The sequence below is a fragment of the Oncorhynchus clarkii genome, chromosome 32, assembly GCF_045791955.1.
Source record: "Oncorhynchus clarkii lewisi isolate Uvic-CL-2024 chromosome 32, UVic_Ocla_1.0, whole genome shotgun sequence".
In the NCBI taxonomy this organism is placed as follows: Eukaryota; Metazoa; Chordata; class Actinopteri; order Salmoniformes; family Salmonidae; genus Oncorhynchus; species Oncorhynchus clarkii.
The window spans coordinates 23318601-23333986 of record NC_092178.1 but is presented as its reverse complement, the minus strand read 5'-3'; the positions used below and the strand labels follow the sequence as shown (position 1 = coordinate 23333986).

The 15386-nt window shown below is 41.2% G+C and overlaps 1 protein-coding gene across 3 annotated transcripts in view; it reads left to right on the top strand.

Annotated features, from left to right (window-relative positions):
- Positions 1–435: 435 nt before the first annotated feature.
- The window catches only part of LOC139391669 (septin-7), a 42177-nt gene continuing 27226 nt past the window's right edge, over positions 436–15386 (top strand). For 2 of the 3 annotated variants that reach the window (XM_071139095.1, XM_071139093.1), the window contains exon 1: positions 436–595. In XM_071139095.1, coding sequence (XP_070995196.1) covers positions 541–595 — 55 coding nt within the window. In that variant the 5' untranslated portion in view covers positions 436–540. Of the gene's footprint in view, positions 596–8646; positions 8744–15386 lie in introns of those variants that run through there. The other variant, XM_071139096.1, reaches the window with a different exon arrangement.

Genomic DNA, 15386 nt, shown 5'->3' with positions numbered 1-15386 from the left:
TATCACTGAAGGAGTTTGTTTAGGTGCCCATAAAAGCAACATTTTTGTATTCATCCTGTAGCGTATTCGCTCACTCCCCCTCAAAGATTTTAAAAGCATTGGATTGGTGTGAGAAATATGGTATCTACTCATGGTGAGAGACTTGGAATTTAGCCTCAGATGAACCGGGTAGGTAGGCCTACACCGCAGGCTGAGTATCATCAGCAGTACCCAGACATTTTTAATGTGAAGAAAGTGGACAGTTCTGTCATTTTTACCAATGGTGGTAAATAGCACTGCCTGTGTGGAATTTATGTTTCTTTTGTGCATTTTTCCCCCCGTCCAGTTGGCGGCGACAGTACTCCTTTTGTATGTAGTTCGCTATAAGACCTCACCGAAGAAGAATAAGGCTTTTTTTTTTTTTTTTTTGCGGTACTAGTTCTCAATCTATCTCTATGTCTCCTTCACGTCAAGCAGACAGTGGACATTTTTGGTTTTACGTGAATTAAGTTGCGTACGACTTTTACAGTTCTGTGGTCTCAGGTGAATTCGTGGAAGGGAATGCCGAGCGGTGAAAGGTCTGTTAGTGAAGCGCCTGGGAACGGCAACATTATGGGTAAGTTAATTCATACTGGAACTTTTGCTATCGTTTGTGTCCTCCGGGTAGTCAGCTAACGTTAGCTACTAAAACACTTCCCAGAATTAGTTAGGTAAGTTAACGTGCTTAACTAGAAAAACAACGATAGCTCGAAAATGACTGAGTACTCTGTGGCATTAACTGTATTTGTTCAACTGTGAAGTGTGTTTGGTCCCTGACAGAGTCGGCTAGTACTAACAAACGATAACTAACTTAGCTAACGATACAGTAGGTACCTAACTAGCATTTTGAGATACAACCAGTGAGTGAAGTTGTTAAGTTGATATTCTTCACAGAGCATATACTTTGGCCAGTAGTCAACTTATCTGGTTCAACCAGAGAAGTTGACTACTAACGTTACTGGCCAAATGATATGCTGTGTGAAGAATGTCAACTGATCAACTTCAGATGCCAGTTGTGGTGCTTGTGAGAAGTTGGCAACCCCAACAAAGGCTCTCATAACTAACGTTACGTTTCTAGCTAGCTACATTAACTGACCTACAGTAGCTAACAAAACTCACTTTGCATAGCTAAGTTAGCTTACTAGTACAGATAGAACGAGGTTAGTTATAAACACGTTTGCCACGAACTAGCTAGTTAGTGGGTTGTGATGCCTGGATAGTTGACGTCGCAGTTTGCTTGCTAGCTGTGAATGGCTGCTATTCTGAAAAGCCGACGTAGCAAATGTTAGCTTGGTTTTAGATGTAAAATGTCAGTGTTGGTCAAATAATCAATAGTTAATTCAAATAGGTTTAATCAATGCTAAAGTCAGTGTGGGGGAAACCTGGAGCAAAGTTATGAATCTACTAACTTCCTCAAACATCTAGTTGGATACCTACATCATTTGAGTGTATCAAAATGTCAAATAAAAACGTTCTATTGAGCATCAACAAAATGTTTTACTCGGAGTGGGGTAGGATGACTGCAGTATCTACTTTTTTAGAAAACCTAGTCCTTTATTTGAGACTGGATTCATACTGTGCTACTGTACTCACACTGTGCTACTGTACTCACATGGTGGATGCTCTGACTGAGTGACTGTGCCTCTGTTATATTCCTCCATGTGACCTGTAGCATCTGTCATGGAATGGCTTGCAGTGAGTGTAGAGGCAGTCATAGATCTTCACCCTAGCCATTCAAATGTTTTCTCTAGTCGCTATGGAATGCATGCAATGTTATTACTTTAGCTTGAGTAAATAAATGCAGTTTCCCACCATATCTCTGTTATTGAACAATTGCCATCTCTCCATGATTGTGGCTAAGGTAGCCTAGTGGTTAGAGCGTTGGGCCAGTAACCGAAAGGTTGCTGGATTGAATCCCGATCTGACAAGGTACAAATCTTTCGTTGCGCCCCTGAGCAAGGCAGTTAACCCACTGTTCCCCAGGCGCCGAAGACGTAGATGTCGATTAAGGCAGCCCCCTGCACCTCTCTGATTCAGAGAGGTTGGGTTAAATGTGGAAGACGCATTTCAGTTGAAGGCATTCAGTTGTACAACTGTCTAAGTATCCCCCTTTCCGTAATAAGTTTTGGGTGTCGGTGACACCTGTGTTTTGTTTTTCATAGGATAAATGCCATCGGGCTTTTATCGGGCTTGTCCTTTTCTGAAAAATCCTCAGGCTCTTCTAAACGAGGAGTATGGAAAATTGATTTTTGTCATGTTAATTGTCATGTTAATTGTCATGGCCAATTGAATGCGTGACAACTTCCTATGCACTACAGGCCAAGCCTTCCTCAGTGTGATGACCTATTGTCCCCAGTGACACAACAGAAGGAGTCCAGTCAGTGTGTCACATGGCGAGGCCTGGGACTGCCAGGATGTCTGTGATGTCACAGACATCAGTTTGTTTAGGTTCCCATAAAAGCTACATTTTTGTATTCTTCTTCTATCATATTCGTTCAGTCCCCCTCAAATATTGTAAAAGCATTGTTTTGGTGTGAGATATGGTATCCACTCATGGGGCGAGAATTGCAATTTAGTCTCAGATGAACCGGGTAGGTTGTAGGGCTGGGAATTGCGAGGGACCTCCAAATATTGTCATAATACTTAGGTGCCGATACTATATGTAGTACAATCCTCACCATTCTATATTGCAATTTGATGTTCCAAACATATTGCTCCCCGTATGTCTGCTGAAGAGGGACAAAAGAGAGCCATGAGAAAACGAGTTTTGATCAGTCATAGAAATGAAAATACTGAAAACAAACTGGATCTCCCTATTTAAAAAGAAGATTGAGAACAAGCTAGGAAGGAAAAATACTGTAGTTTTGGTGCAGTTTCAGACAACTAGCACACAAATAATATTGTCAACAATACGATATATCGTCAAAGATAATATCCTGATATGTAACTGTATAGATTCCTCCCCCATCACTCTACTAGTGAAGGGAGAATGGATCAACCGTCCATGTAGACCACTCAGGACTGTCTTACTCCTACAGACTTAACATTATTCCTAAGTTACAGTATATAAATAAAATGGACTGTGATGAAGACACTCTATAGCATGCAAGACAGACTCTGATGGAGAGAAAGGAAAAACTGTACACACAAACACACACACCGGTAAGTCCAGTGTCTGGGACGATGCAGAAAGGTCATGGGAGGGGTCAGACTTTATGAAGCAGCAGAGAACAACATTCTCTACTGTGTATCCTCTAGTATTTGCAAGCCAATGTCAGTTTACTGTGCTAGGCTAACCTGCTAGGCCTTGCTTTAGGGTTAGCTTAACACACCTCTTTCTAACCTTGGGCTCTCTGAGGCAGACTGGCCTTAATCCCACCACATCTCTTCTGGCAATTTACCCACCACCAGCAAAGAAGAATAACAAATCTACTCTGCTTGAAGGGACCATGTAGCAATGTGAGTGGGAACATAATGTATCAGGCTATCAGTGCATTGAAAAGCATGGGGAAGAGTGGTGGAGGGGGAGGCCTAAAGGAGAAGGCAGTGCTGCTTTCCTGGAGGTATGTAGTGGCCTTTGTTAAAGCAATTGTTATGAAAGGTTGAGGTGAACAGCCAAGACACAGATGTCCACCACACCACATGTCCCTCTCAGTGATCCTGGCCTAGGTGGAAGCTCTCTCTCCAAACTTGACAGTGGTATTGGAAATGTATCATGGGTGTTGCCTTGAAGAAGACCTGACTTCCTTTAGTATATGTCAACAAGCCTCTTATGCCTGCTATATGAGTCACGAAGCTGCGGTAGATGTAGCCTATATTTGACTCCTTTCTTTTTTTCATAAGATGAGGCTAACTTTTATGACCCTCCCCTTGGACTCACGGAAAAGTATGGACGGCTCATTGTTATTGGCTCTGACTTGCACATCAAACATTTCTCTTCTCAGTGCAAGCTAGCAAAGAGATCAACATTATGATGATGATGATGATGCTGCTGTCTTGGCTATGTGCTGAAGTGGTTGCCATTTGTCTGATCAGCGACAGGCACCACTGACAGTTGTACTGTATACGTGACAGACGCTTCTGCTCCAGAGCAGACAGACAGACAACAGGAGGAAGTGGCTTGGGCGGTGAGGCATGCTACAGTAGGCTACATCTGTCAATTTATAACCCTCAAAGACGATGAGCTTGAGTGAAGGCTAGGTGGGGCAGATCCTCACTTATGGAAGTGAGTCGTTTAATAGCCAATGATCTGAAAAACTGTAGAGGAATGAACAGCCTCCTGCTCTGAGCTGTGCTTTACTGGCAAAAACAGTAATAATAATAATCATAATAATCTCAATATTTTTGGCCCAACTGTCTGGGTCTGGGATAACTTGAGTGAATGCTCAAATTCTTGCCACCCTGATGTTGATTGCTTTACACTACAATGTTTGAGAGACAAAACATGTAGGAAATTGTTTTTTGTTAGTGTGAGGACTGAAACATGGAGCCTAGCTACTGACTCGGGATGATTTGCTATTTGTCAGTCTCTCCAACACTGGAAGCCATGTGAAGAGGGCTGTCAGGCAATGGGATTTCACAGCTGTGGGCTGGTAGCCAATTGGATCTCATTTCACATTAGCCGGTGAAATGACTGAAGGATGTGTCATCACCTCAACTCTGGGATTAACCAATGACAGCTCCCATAAACAGACCTAAAATACTGTAGGAAGTTTGAGTTGTAACTCCAACAAAACGGATCGTCTGAAGTGAGCTGTAGGAGTGCAGGATTAGGCTATTTGAATGCTAGGTAGGTTGACCGTGTTTTCCTCTCTCTGATGTGCTGAATAACAAGCATCATTGTCTGTCTTATTGCTTTAGCCTGAACTTGTCTGTGTCATTACAGTTGGTAAATATGTTATTTTTCTTCTCTTAACTGAGAATTTTTTTTAGGCTTCTGAGCCCACACTCCTCTTCAGTAATGGCTGCTATCGTATTTAGGTAAAGACCCTACTGGCAGCCAGGGAGCTGTAAAATAATCTGAGGCTAAAATCCTGTTTCGTCATGAATTGTGATCCATCTCCGTGTTTTACTCTCTCTCAAATTCAAGCTGCTTTATTGGCATGAAAAACATTGTCAACATTGTCAATATTGCCAAAGCAACAATGTATACAATATACATTGTAATAAAATTATAATCAATAACAAATAATATAAAACGGTAGTTGATGATAATAATACAATTAAATACAATAATAATAACAATAAAATGGTAACAGTCAATAGTAGAATGTAATGTAATAAATATACAAATATAAATATGGAAAATAAAATAATTTTGCACGCCCAATTTTTCAGTTTTTGATTTGTTAAAAAAGTTTGAAATATCCAATAAATGTCGTTCCACTTCATGATTGTGTCCCACTTGTTGTTGATTCTGCACAAAAAAATACAGTTTTATATCTTTATGTTTGAAACCTGAAATGTGGCAAAAGGTCGCAAAGTTCAAGGGGGCCGAATACTTTCGCAAGGCACTGTGTATATATATATATATATATCACACACACACTACCGGTCAAAAGTTTGGGGTCACTTAAAAATGTCATTTAAAAAAAAAAAGAAAAGTACATTCATTTGTCCATTAAAATAACATCAAATTGATCAGAAATACAGTGTTGACATTGTTAATGTTGTAAAGGACTATTGTAGCTGGAAAGGACTGATGTAAAAAAAATAATTGAATATCTAGATAAGCGTTTAGGGGCCCATTATCAGCAACCATTACTCTTGTGTTCCAATGGCACGTTGTTAGCTAATCCAAGTTTATCATTTTAAAAGGCTAATTAATCATTAGAAAACACTTTTGCAATTATTTTAGCACAACTGAAAACTGTTGTCCTGATTTAAATAAGCAATGAAACTGACCTTTAGACTAGTTGAGTATTTGGAGCATCAGGGCATTTGTGGGTTCGATTACAGGCTCAAAATGGCTAGAAACAAATAACTTTTTTCTGAAACGCAGTCTATTCTTGTTCTGAGAATTGAAGGCTATTCCATGTTAGAAATTGCCAAGAAACTGAAGATCTCGTACAATGATGTGTCTTTCTCCCTTCACAAAACAGGGCAAACTGGCTCTAACCAGAATAGAAAGAGTGGGATGCCCCGGTGCACATCTGAGCAAGAGTACAAGTACATTAGATTGTTTCTCAAACTAGTTAAACGCAAGTCCTCAACTGGCAGCTTCATTAAATAGTACGTCAACAGTGAAGAGGTGACTCCGGGATTTTGACCTTCTAGTCATAGTTGCAAAGAAAAAGCCATATCTCAGACTGGCCAATAAAAATAAAATATATTTAAGATGGGCAAAGAAGAGACACTGGAGAGAACTCTTGCCTAGAAAGCCAGCATCCCGGAGTCGCCTCTTCACCATTGACGTTGAAACTCTGTACGCCTATGTAAATACGCCATAAAAAATCTGCCGTTTCCAGCTACAATAGTAATTTACAACATTAACAATGTCTACACTCTATTTCTGATCAATTTGATGTTATTTTAATGGACAAAAATGTGCTTTTCTTTCAAAGACAAGGGCATTTTCTAAGTGACCCCAAACTTCTGAACGGTACTGTGTATGTGTGTCTGTCTGTCTGAGATGTTTATGCGTGGGTTTGACTACAAATAACCCAGCCCAATAAAACATTGGTAACATCTCTTCAAATAGAATGAAGAAACTGAGTGGGAAAATAATGGTTATACTCCTAGTTATTGGATAGAAATTACATTTTTGGTGAAAGAGATGCAGGAACTAGCATTAACCAAGCAAACCAAAATGATATGTACCACCACCACACATCTGCTGTTCTGATTGAGTGCTATAGGCAAAATAGAGAAGCAAGACCTATCAGGTGTGATTGACACCTGAGAGTGCGTCAGGGCTTTTATCCGCAGGCATGAATGTGTTATTCTGACACAAGATGGATGATGGACTCATTTGTCGGTCTTAACTGATATACTGTATTTCACTTTTTTTTTAAATTTTTTATGGTGTGGTGCTCCACCTGTCTACCGTGGTCTGTGAATCATTCTGCATCTCCTCTCATCCACCACCACCTCACTGTCAACAATCTTGACCTGCACACTCTCCAAACCAGCTGTAAGTATTATTGTGACTGATTACCTAACGATTACCACTACATTTAGGCTATAATATTTACTTATTTGACAATGTTAAGAGACACAACATGAACAAAAGTATATGTGGACACCTGCTTGTCAAACATCTCTTTCCAAAATGATGGGCATTAATATGGAGTTGGTCCTCCTTTGCTGCTATAACAGCCTTCACTCTTCTGGGAAGGCTTTCCACCAGATGTTGGAAGATTGCTGCGGGGACTTGCTTCCATTCAGCCACAAGCACATTAGTGAGGTCAGGGCTCTGTGCAGGCCAGTCAAGTTCTTCCACACCGATCTCGACAAACCGTTTCTGTATCGACCTCGCTTTGTGCACGAGGGGCATTGTCATACTGAAACAGGAAAGGGCCTTCCCCAGACTGTTGCCACAAAGTTGGAAGCACAGAATCTAGATTGTCATTGTATGCTGCAGCATAAAGATTTGCACTCACTCGCTCTGGAAAAGAACGTCTGCAAAATAACTTAAATGTAAAAATGTCCCTGCACTGGAACTAAGGGGCCTAGCCTGAACCATGAAAAACAGTCCCAGACCATTATTCCTCCTCCACCAAACTTTACAGTTGGCACTATGTATTGGGGTAGGTGGTGTTCTCCTGGCATCTGCCAAACCCAGATTAGTCTGTCGAACTGCCAGATGGTGACGCGTGATTCATCATTCCAGAGAATGTGTTTCCACTGCTCCAGTCTAATGGCGGCGAGCTTTACACCACTCCAGCTGACTCTTGGCTTTGTGAATGGTTATCTTAGGCTTGTGTACGGTTGCTCGGCCATGAAAACACATTTTATGAAGCTCCCGACAGCACAAGAACGGTTTGATGTTGCTTCCAGAGGCAGTTTGGAACTCTGTAGAGGACAGATGATTTTTACGCACTACTCCCGTCAGCACTCGGCGTTCCCGTTCTGTGAGCTTGTGTGGGCTACCACTTCGAGGCTGAGTCGTTGTTGCTTCTAGACGTTTCCATTTCACAATAACAGCACTTATAGTTGACCATGGCAGCCCTAGCAGGGTAGAAATTTGACAAACTGCCTTGTTGGAAATGCGTCATCCTATGACGGTGCCATGTTGAAAGTCTCTGAGCTCTTCAGTAAGGCCATTCTACTGCCAATGTTTGTCTATGGAGATTGCATGGCTGTGTTCTTGATTTTATACACCTGTCAGCAATGGGTGTGGCTGAATTAACCAAAACCACTAATTTGAAGGTGTCCACATACTTTTGTCTATGTATAGTTTAAGAATGTTAGATTGGGCATAAACATTTAATTATCTGATGAATGATTGAATTCTATTCAACAAATTGTCCATGTTGCTATTTCGAGAACCTGTCAAGTCATCAGTTTTTATAGGCAGGTGATGTCCCAGCTACTGAAGCAATAAGTCAACAGTGTTTTGTTTAGCCTTGTTACCTGCCTGGACAGTTGGGGAAAAGCATTAACTGATGTTTTGGTCTACAGCAACAGAAGCTTCTGGAAGGTTATGTGGGCTTTGCCAATCTCCCAAACCAAGTGTACAGAAAGTCTGTCAAGAGAGGCTTCGAGTTCACTCTCATGGTTGTGGGTGAGTAGAGATCTTTGCATCCTATTTTATGTCTCCCGCTCTTTTCCAAGTAAGACTCCAAAAGAACAGAAAAAAGAACCCGGTATTCATCTGGGAAAACAGATGGAGATTTTACTGCTGTGTAAAAAGCTGTTTGCATATTATTGTATGGATCAGTGAAGTATGCATGAAAATGACTGTTAGAGGCTCCGTCTGTGTCCCAAATGGCACCGTAATCCCTATGTAGTGCATTACTTTTGACCAGGGTCCATAGAGCGCTGATCAAAAGTAGGTTAGTATGGGGAATAGGGTGCCGTCTCTGTTCGAAAGATGCGGACACATCTGTGTAAGAAATGTATGTGGATATGTAATATAGCCTACACATGGCCATAGACGTTCATGTCTATGTTCAATTTTACAGTCAGGAATCTTGTCATGCCGTAGTGCTGGCAGCTGGCTGTTAAAATGCATTAGTGATGCTTTCTGTTGCGTTGGGATAATTTGTCTTGCATGTAAAGCGGGACTTGAAGAAACCATATTTAAAACAAATGTGCTTGAGCAGTGGAGGGTAGGCAGGGTTTATTTCACCCATACTGTGGAATGTGTTTGTACATTTGTGTCGGTGTGTGGTGTTTGAGGTGTGTGTATAATGTGCCTTTTGGATTGTGGGTGGAAGGTTTCCTGTAATTCCATTCATGCAGCCAGAGTTGGAGCCTGAACATCTGAAGAGAGCGAGGGATAGAGGGAAAGAGACACAGGGTGTAGGCACCGTTACATCCCTGCCATTCTCCACTCCGTCCTCTCTGTTCCATAAGTCCTGCCCAGAGGTACAGTGCCTTCAGAAAGTATTCACAACACTTGACTTTTTCCACATTTTGTTGCTACAGCCTGAATTTAAAATGGATTAAATTGAGATTGTGTGTCAATTATGCTTTTAGTAATGTTTACAAATGTAATGAAAAATGCTGAAATGTCTTGTCAAAACGTATTCAACCCTGTTGTTATAGCAAAAAGTTGCTGCATAAGTTGCATGTACAATTGAAGTTGGAAGTTTACATACATCTTAGCCAAATACATTTAAACTCAGTTTTTCACAATTCCTGACATTTAGTCCTAGTAAGAATTCCCTGTCTTAGGTCAGTTAGGCTCACCACTTTATTTTAAGAATGTGAAATGTCAGAATAATAGTGGAGAGTGATTTATTTCACATTCCCAGTAGGTCAGAAGTTTACATACACTCAATTAGTATTTGGTAGCATTGCCTTTAAATAGTTTTTAACTTGGGTCAAACGTTTCGGGTAGCCTTCCACAAGCTTCCCACAATAAGTTGGGTGAATTATGGCCCATTCCTCCTGACAGAGCTGGTGTAACTGAGTCAGGTTTGTAGGCCTCCTTTCTCGCACATGCTTTTTCAGCTCTGCCCACAAATTTTGTATAGGATTTAGGTCAGGGCTTTGTGATGGCCACTCCAATACCTTGACTTTGTTGTTCTTAAGCCATTCTGCCACAACTTTGGAAGTATGCTTGGGGTCATTGTCCATTTGGAAGACCCATTTGCGACCAAGCTTTAACTGATGTCTTGATGTTGCTTCAATATATCCATATAATTTCCCTCCCTCATGATGCCATCTATTTTGTGAAGTGCACCAGCCCCTCCTGCAGCAAAGCACCCCCACAACATGATGCTGCCACCCCCGTGCTTCACGGTTTTGGAGCAGTTTTGGAGCAGTAGCTTCTTCCTTGCTGAGAGGCCTTTCAGGTTATGTTGATATAGGACTCGGTTTTTCTGTGGATATAGATACTTTTGTACCTGTTTCTTCCAGCATCTTGTGGAGGTCTACAATTTTTTTTCTGAGATATTTGCTAAATTCTTTTGATTTTCCCATGATGTCAAGTGAAGAGGCACTGAGTTTGAAGGTAGGCCTTGAATTAAATCCACAGATACACCTCCTATTGACTCAGGCTAATTGACATAATTTATCCGAAACTTCTAGAGCCATGACATCCTTTTCTGGAATTATCCAAGCTGTTTAAAAGGCACAGTCAATTTAGCTTATGTAAACTTCTGACCCACTGTAATTGTGATACAGTGAATTATGTTAACAATTGTTGGGAAAATTACTTGTCATGCACAAAGTAATGTCCTAACCGACTTGCCAAAAAAGTTTTATTGACTCCAACCTAAGTGTATGTAAACTTCCGACTTCAACTGTATGAATGACTACCTCATCTCTGTATCCCACATATTCAATTGTCTGTAAGATCTCTCAGTAGAGCAGTGAATTTCAAACACATTTTACCACAAAGACCAGGGAGGTTTTTCAATGCCTCACAAAGAATGGCACCTATTTGGAAGAGGGGGAAAAAGAAAGAAAAAAAATACATTGAATATCCCTTTGAGCATGGTGCAGTTATTAATTACACTTGGATGGTGTATCAATACACCCAGTGGTGACTTTAAAACAGAGTTGCTGTGATGGGATAAAACTGATTTATGAATCAAAAACATTGTAGTTACTCCACAATACTAACCTCCTAATTGACAGTCCAAAAAAGGATGCCTGTTTGAAATAAGGCACTGAAGTAAAACTGCAAAACATTTGCAAAAGAGAACTAAATGACAGAGTGAATAGAAGGATGCCCGAACCTTATGTCCTGAATAGAAAGCGTTATGCTTAGGGCAAACACTACACATCACTGAGTAACACTTCATATTTTCAAGCATGGTGGTGGCTGCATCATGTTATGGGTGTGTTGGTCATCGGCAAGGACTAGGGAGTTTTTTTTTAAGGATAAAAAGAAACAGAATAGAGGTAAACACAGGCAAAATCCGAGGAAAACCTGGTTTTCTGCTTTCCAACAGACACTGGGAGACAAATTCACCTTTCAGCTAGACAATAACCTAAAACACAAGGGCAAATATACACTGGAGTTGCTTACCAAGACGACATTGAATGTTGTACAGTTTTGACTGAAATCGCCTTGACAATCAATGGCTTGACTTGAAAATGGCTGTCTTAGCAATGATCAACAATCAACTTGACAGAACTTGAAAATGGAATAATGTGCAAATATTTTACAATCCAGGTGTGTAAAGCTCTTAGACTTACCCTGTAAGACTCACAGCTGTAATTGTTGCCAAAGGTGATTCTAACATTTATTCACTGAGGGGTGTGAATAAGATTTCTGTATTTCATTTTCAATAAATTTGCACACATTTCTAAAAACATGTTTTCATGTTGTCATTATGGGGTATTGTGTGTAGGTGGGTAGAACAAAAGAAAAGCAATGTCATCCATTTTGAATTTGGGCTGTAACACCACAAAATGTGGAATAAGTCAAGGGGTATGAATACTTTCTGAAGGCACTGTACCAAACTTGGTTGTACAGGAAATGGCTGTGAACACCCTAGTGAGGTCATTTTCTGTCCCCTGGCCTTGTGGTTGGCTGCGGGCTGTTGAGTCAACTCATGCCCACCTGCCCCAGGGCCAGGAGAGTGGGAGCAAGATAAATAATGAGGGAGGAGGAGAAAAGGGGGAATGCCTGCCTGTTATTCCAGACTCACTGCTGTCAGTCTGAGTAGAGTTGAGAAGCATTCAAGTGGTCTCTCCCTGGAATTTCCCCTCTGCTGCGCTCGCAGGAAAAAGACAGTTATAGGTTCAATTTTGTCTTGAGCATGTAATTACAATGGCAGGGTAATTGAAGCTGAGCTCATGTCATGCTGTAGGAGATGCATTGTCTGATAGTAGTGCATGTTGTTTACTCTGCTGCTTCGCTCTGTGTGTTTTCTTAATTACCAGAGAACTCATGTAATGTCCCTGGTTGCAATGTGAAGTGTGCCAAAGTATTTTAAAGGTGCCCGTATACTAGGTTTAACGTTTCGCATACTTCTTTAACTTCTTGGTGACTGGGGGGCAGTATTGAGTAGCTTGGATGAATAAGGTGCCCAGAGTCAACGGCTTGCTACTCAGCCATAAAAGCTAGAATATGTATATAATTAGTATATTTGGATAGAAAACACTCTGAATTTTCTAAAACTGTTTGAATGATGTCATGAGTATAACAGAACTCCTATGGCAGGTGAAAACCTTAGAAAAATCCAACCAGGAAGTGGGAAATCTGAGGTTTGTAGTTTTTCAACTCATTGCCATTCCGACATAGTGTCTGTGGGGTCATTTTGCACTTCCTAAGGCTTCCACTAGATGTCAACAGTCTTTAGAACCTTGTTTGATGCTTCTACTGTGAAGGGGGCCCGAATGAGAGGGGATTGAGCCAGGTGTCTGGCAGATTGCCACAAGCTCGTGACGCGCGGTCATGTGAAAGTTAGCTTGCATTCCATTGCTTTTCTACAGACAAAGGAATTCTCCGGTTGGAACATTATTGAATATTTATGATGATAACTTCCTAAAGATTGATTCTATACTTCGTTTGACATGTTTCTACGACCTGTAATATAACTTTTTGGACTTTTCGTCTGACCTTTCGGCTGGACTTGAACGTGCATTTGGATTTCTTTACCAAACGCCCTAACAAAAGGAGGTATTTGGACATAAATTATGAACTTTATCGAGCAAATCAAACATTTATTGTGGAACTGGGATTCCTGGGAGTGCATTCTGGTGAAGATCATCAAAGGTAAGGTAATATTTATAATGCTGTTTCTGACTAATGTTGACTCCACAACATGGCGGATATCTCTTTGGCTGTTTTGGTCTCTGAGTGCCGTACTCAGATTATTGCATGGTATGCTTTTTCCGTAAATTTTTTTGAAATCTGACACAGCGGTTGCATTAAGGAGAAGTTCCATGTATAATAGTTTTATATTTTATCAATGTAAATTGATGTGGCTCTCTGCAAAATCACCTCATATTTAAGAACTACTGCACATAACACGCCAATGTAAACTAAGATTTTTGGATATAAATATGAACTTTACCGAACAAAACATACATGCATTGTGTAACATGAAGTCCTATGAGGGTCATCTGATGATCATCAAAGGGTAGTGATTAATTGTATCTATATTTATGCTTTTTGTGACTCCTCTCTTTGGCTGGAAAAATGGCTGTGTTTTTCTGTGACTTGGTGGTGACCTAACATAATCGTTTGTGGTGCTTTCGCTGTAAAGCCTTTTTGAACAACAGCCAGTATACACTTCCTCAAAATATTGAAAATGAATCAAAGATAAATCAAGAAATCTGTAATTAGGCCTCCCAAGTGGTGGTGCACAATTGGCCCAGTGTCGTCTGGGTTTAGGGGAGGGTTTGGCCGGCCGGGATTTCCTCGTCCCATTACACTCTAGCGACTCCTTGTGGTGCCTGCAAGCTGACTTCGGTCGCCAGCTGGACAGTGTTTCCGCCGACACATTGGTGCGGCTGGCTTCCAGGTTAAGCGAGCAGTGTGTCAAGAAGCAGTGCGGCTTGGCAGGGTCGTGTTTCGTAGGAGGCATGGTTCTTGACCTTCGCCTCTCCGAAGTCCATATGGGAGTTGCAGTAATGAGACAAGACTAACTACCACTTGGACATCACAAAATTTGGGAGAAAAGAGTATCTGTAATTAAATTTGGACTTTTTTAGGGGGGGTCTTAGTTGAGCAATTTTACATCAGAGATGTTTGTTGCAGTATTTCTCAAGTGGGGAAAAAAGGCGCATGAAAACCAGTATCTCGTTGAATGACAACAAGCATTTCATTGAAGAATCCCATCCATAGTTCCTACTCCTAGGAGTAGTACTGTTGACCAATCACCAACAGAGGCATAGATTTCGGCTACTGAACTTCGACTTGCCTCAAGTGAAAAAGTTGTGTGCACGAACAGCCCCCCCCAAAACTGCCGAACACTAAAATGAACAAAAACGTCACAATTGTCATAATATGTGTGAACTGTTTCGACTGGAAAGCAAGCATGCGACAGGCTTTAGGCTCTCTTGGTCAGAACTGATTGTCAGCAGCCCAAGTCAGTGAAAGTGGGCCACAGCAGTCAGATGTTTGCATCCATCGGAAAAAGTCAATATTTGCTAATGATTTACCATGTTTGACCTTGATCTTGGCCAGAATGGCTACTGCACCGCAGGCAGCCGTAGTTCAGCTCATTGTGGTTGCCCTTCGTTGACACACTTTTTAATGCATTTAAGTATTTATCTTCTCTGGAAACTATGTCCCCGACTAACAAGTAGGATTTGACTTGCACACTGTCTCGTTAAAGGGAATTGATGGGTTTGCCAGAAGATATTTAAAGAGTATTGTCACGTGCTAGCCAGACTTATAAAGTTTTATCGTCTTTTTTCCTGTTCCCTATTTGAAGGGAAAATCCCCTTTTTCAACACACACACACGCGCTATCATCTGAGACATACTTTACCTGAACGTTAAATACAGTGAAAGCAGGGTTACCTCAGCCAGTATCAGAAGCACTTTTAATTTCAGCAGTCAGTGTATTTTCTGTCCCGTGTCAATGCAGTAGAAGGCAGCGCCGTCAAATGAACTAACAAACTGTCTCCCCTCCCCCTCTGCAATCCACACTTTTCCTGCTTCCCCCGCCCCAGGAAGCTCCTCTCTCCATGCACGCAGAGCAGGGTGAAGTTCCTCTGAATAAGCCTCCATGGTTGACACAGCTGCTGGAAATTTCCTTTAAAGGAAGTATACTGCTGACTGGGTTGGTTGCTGAC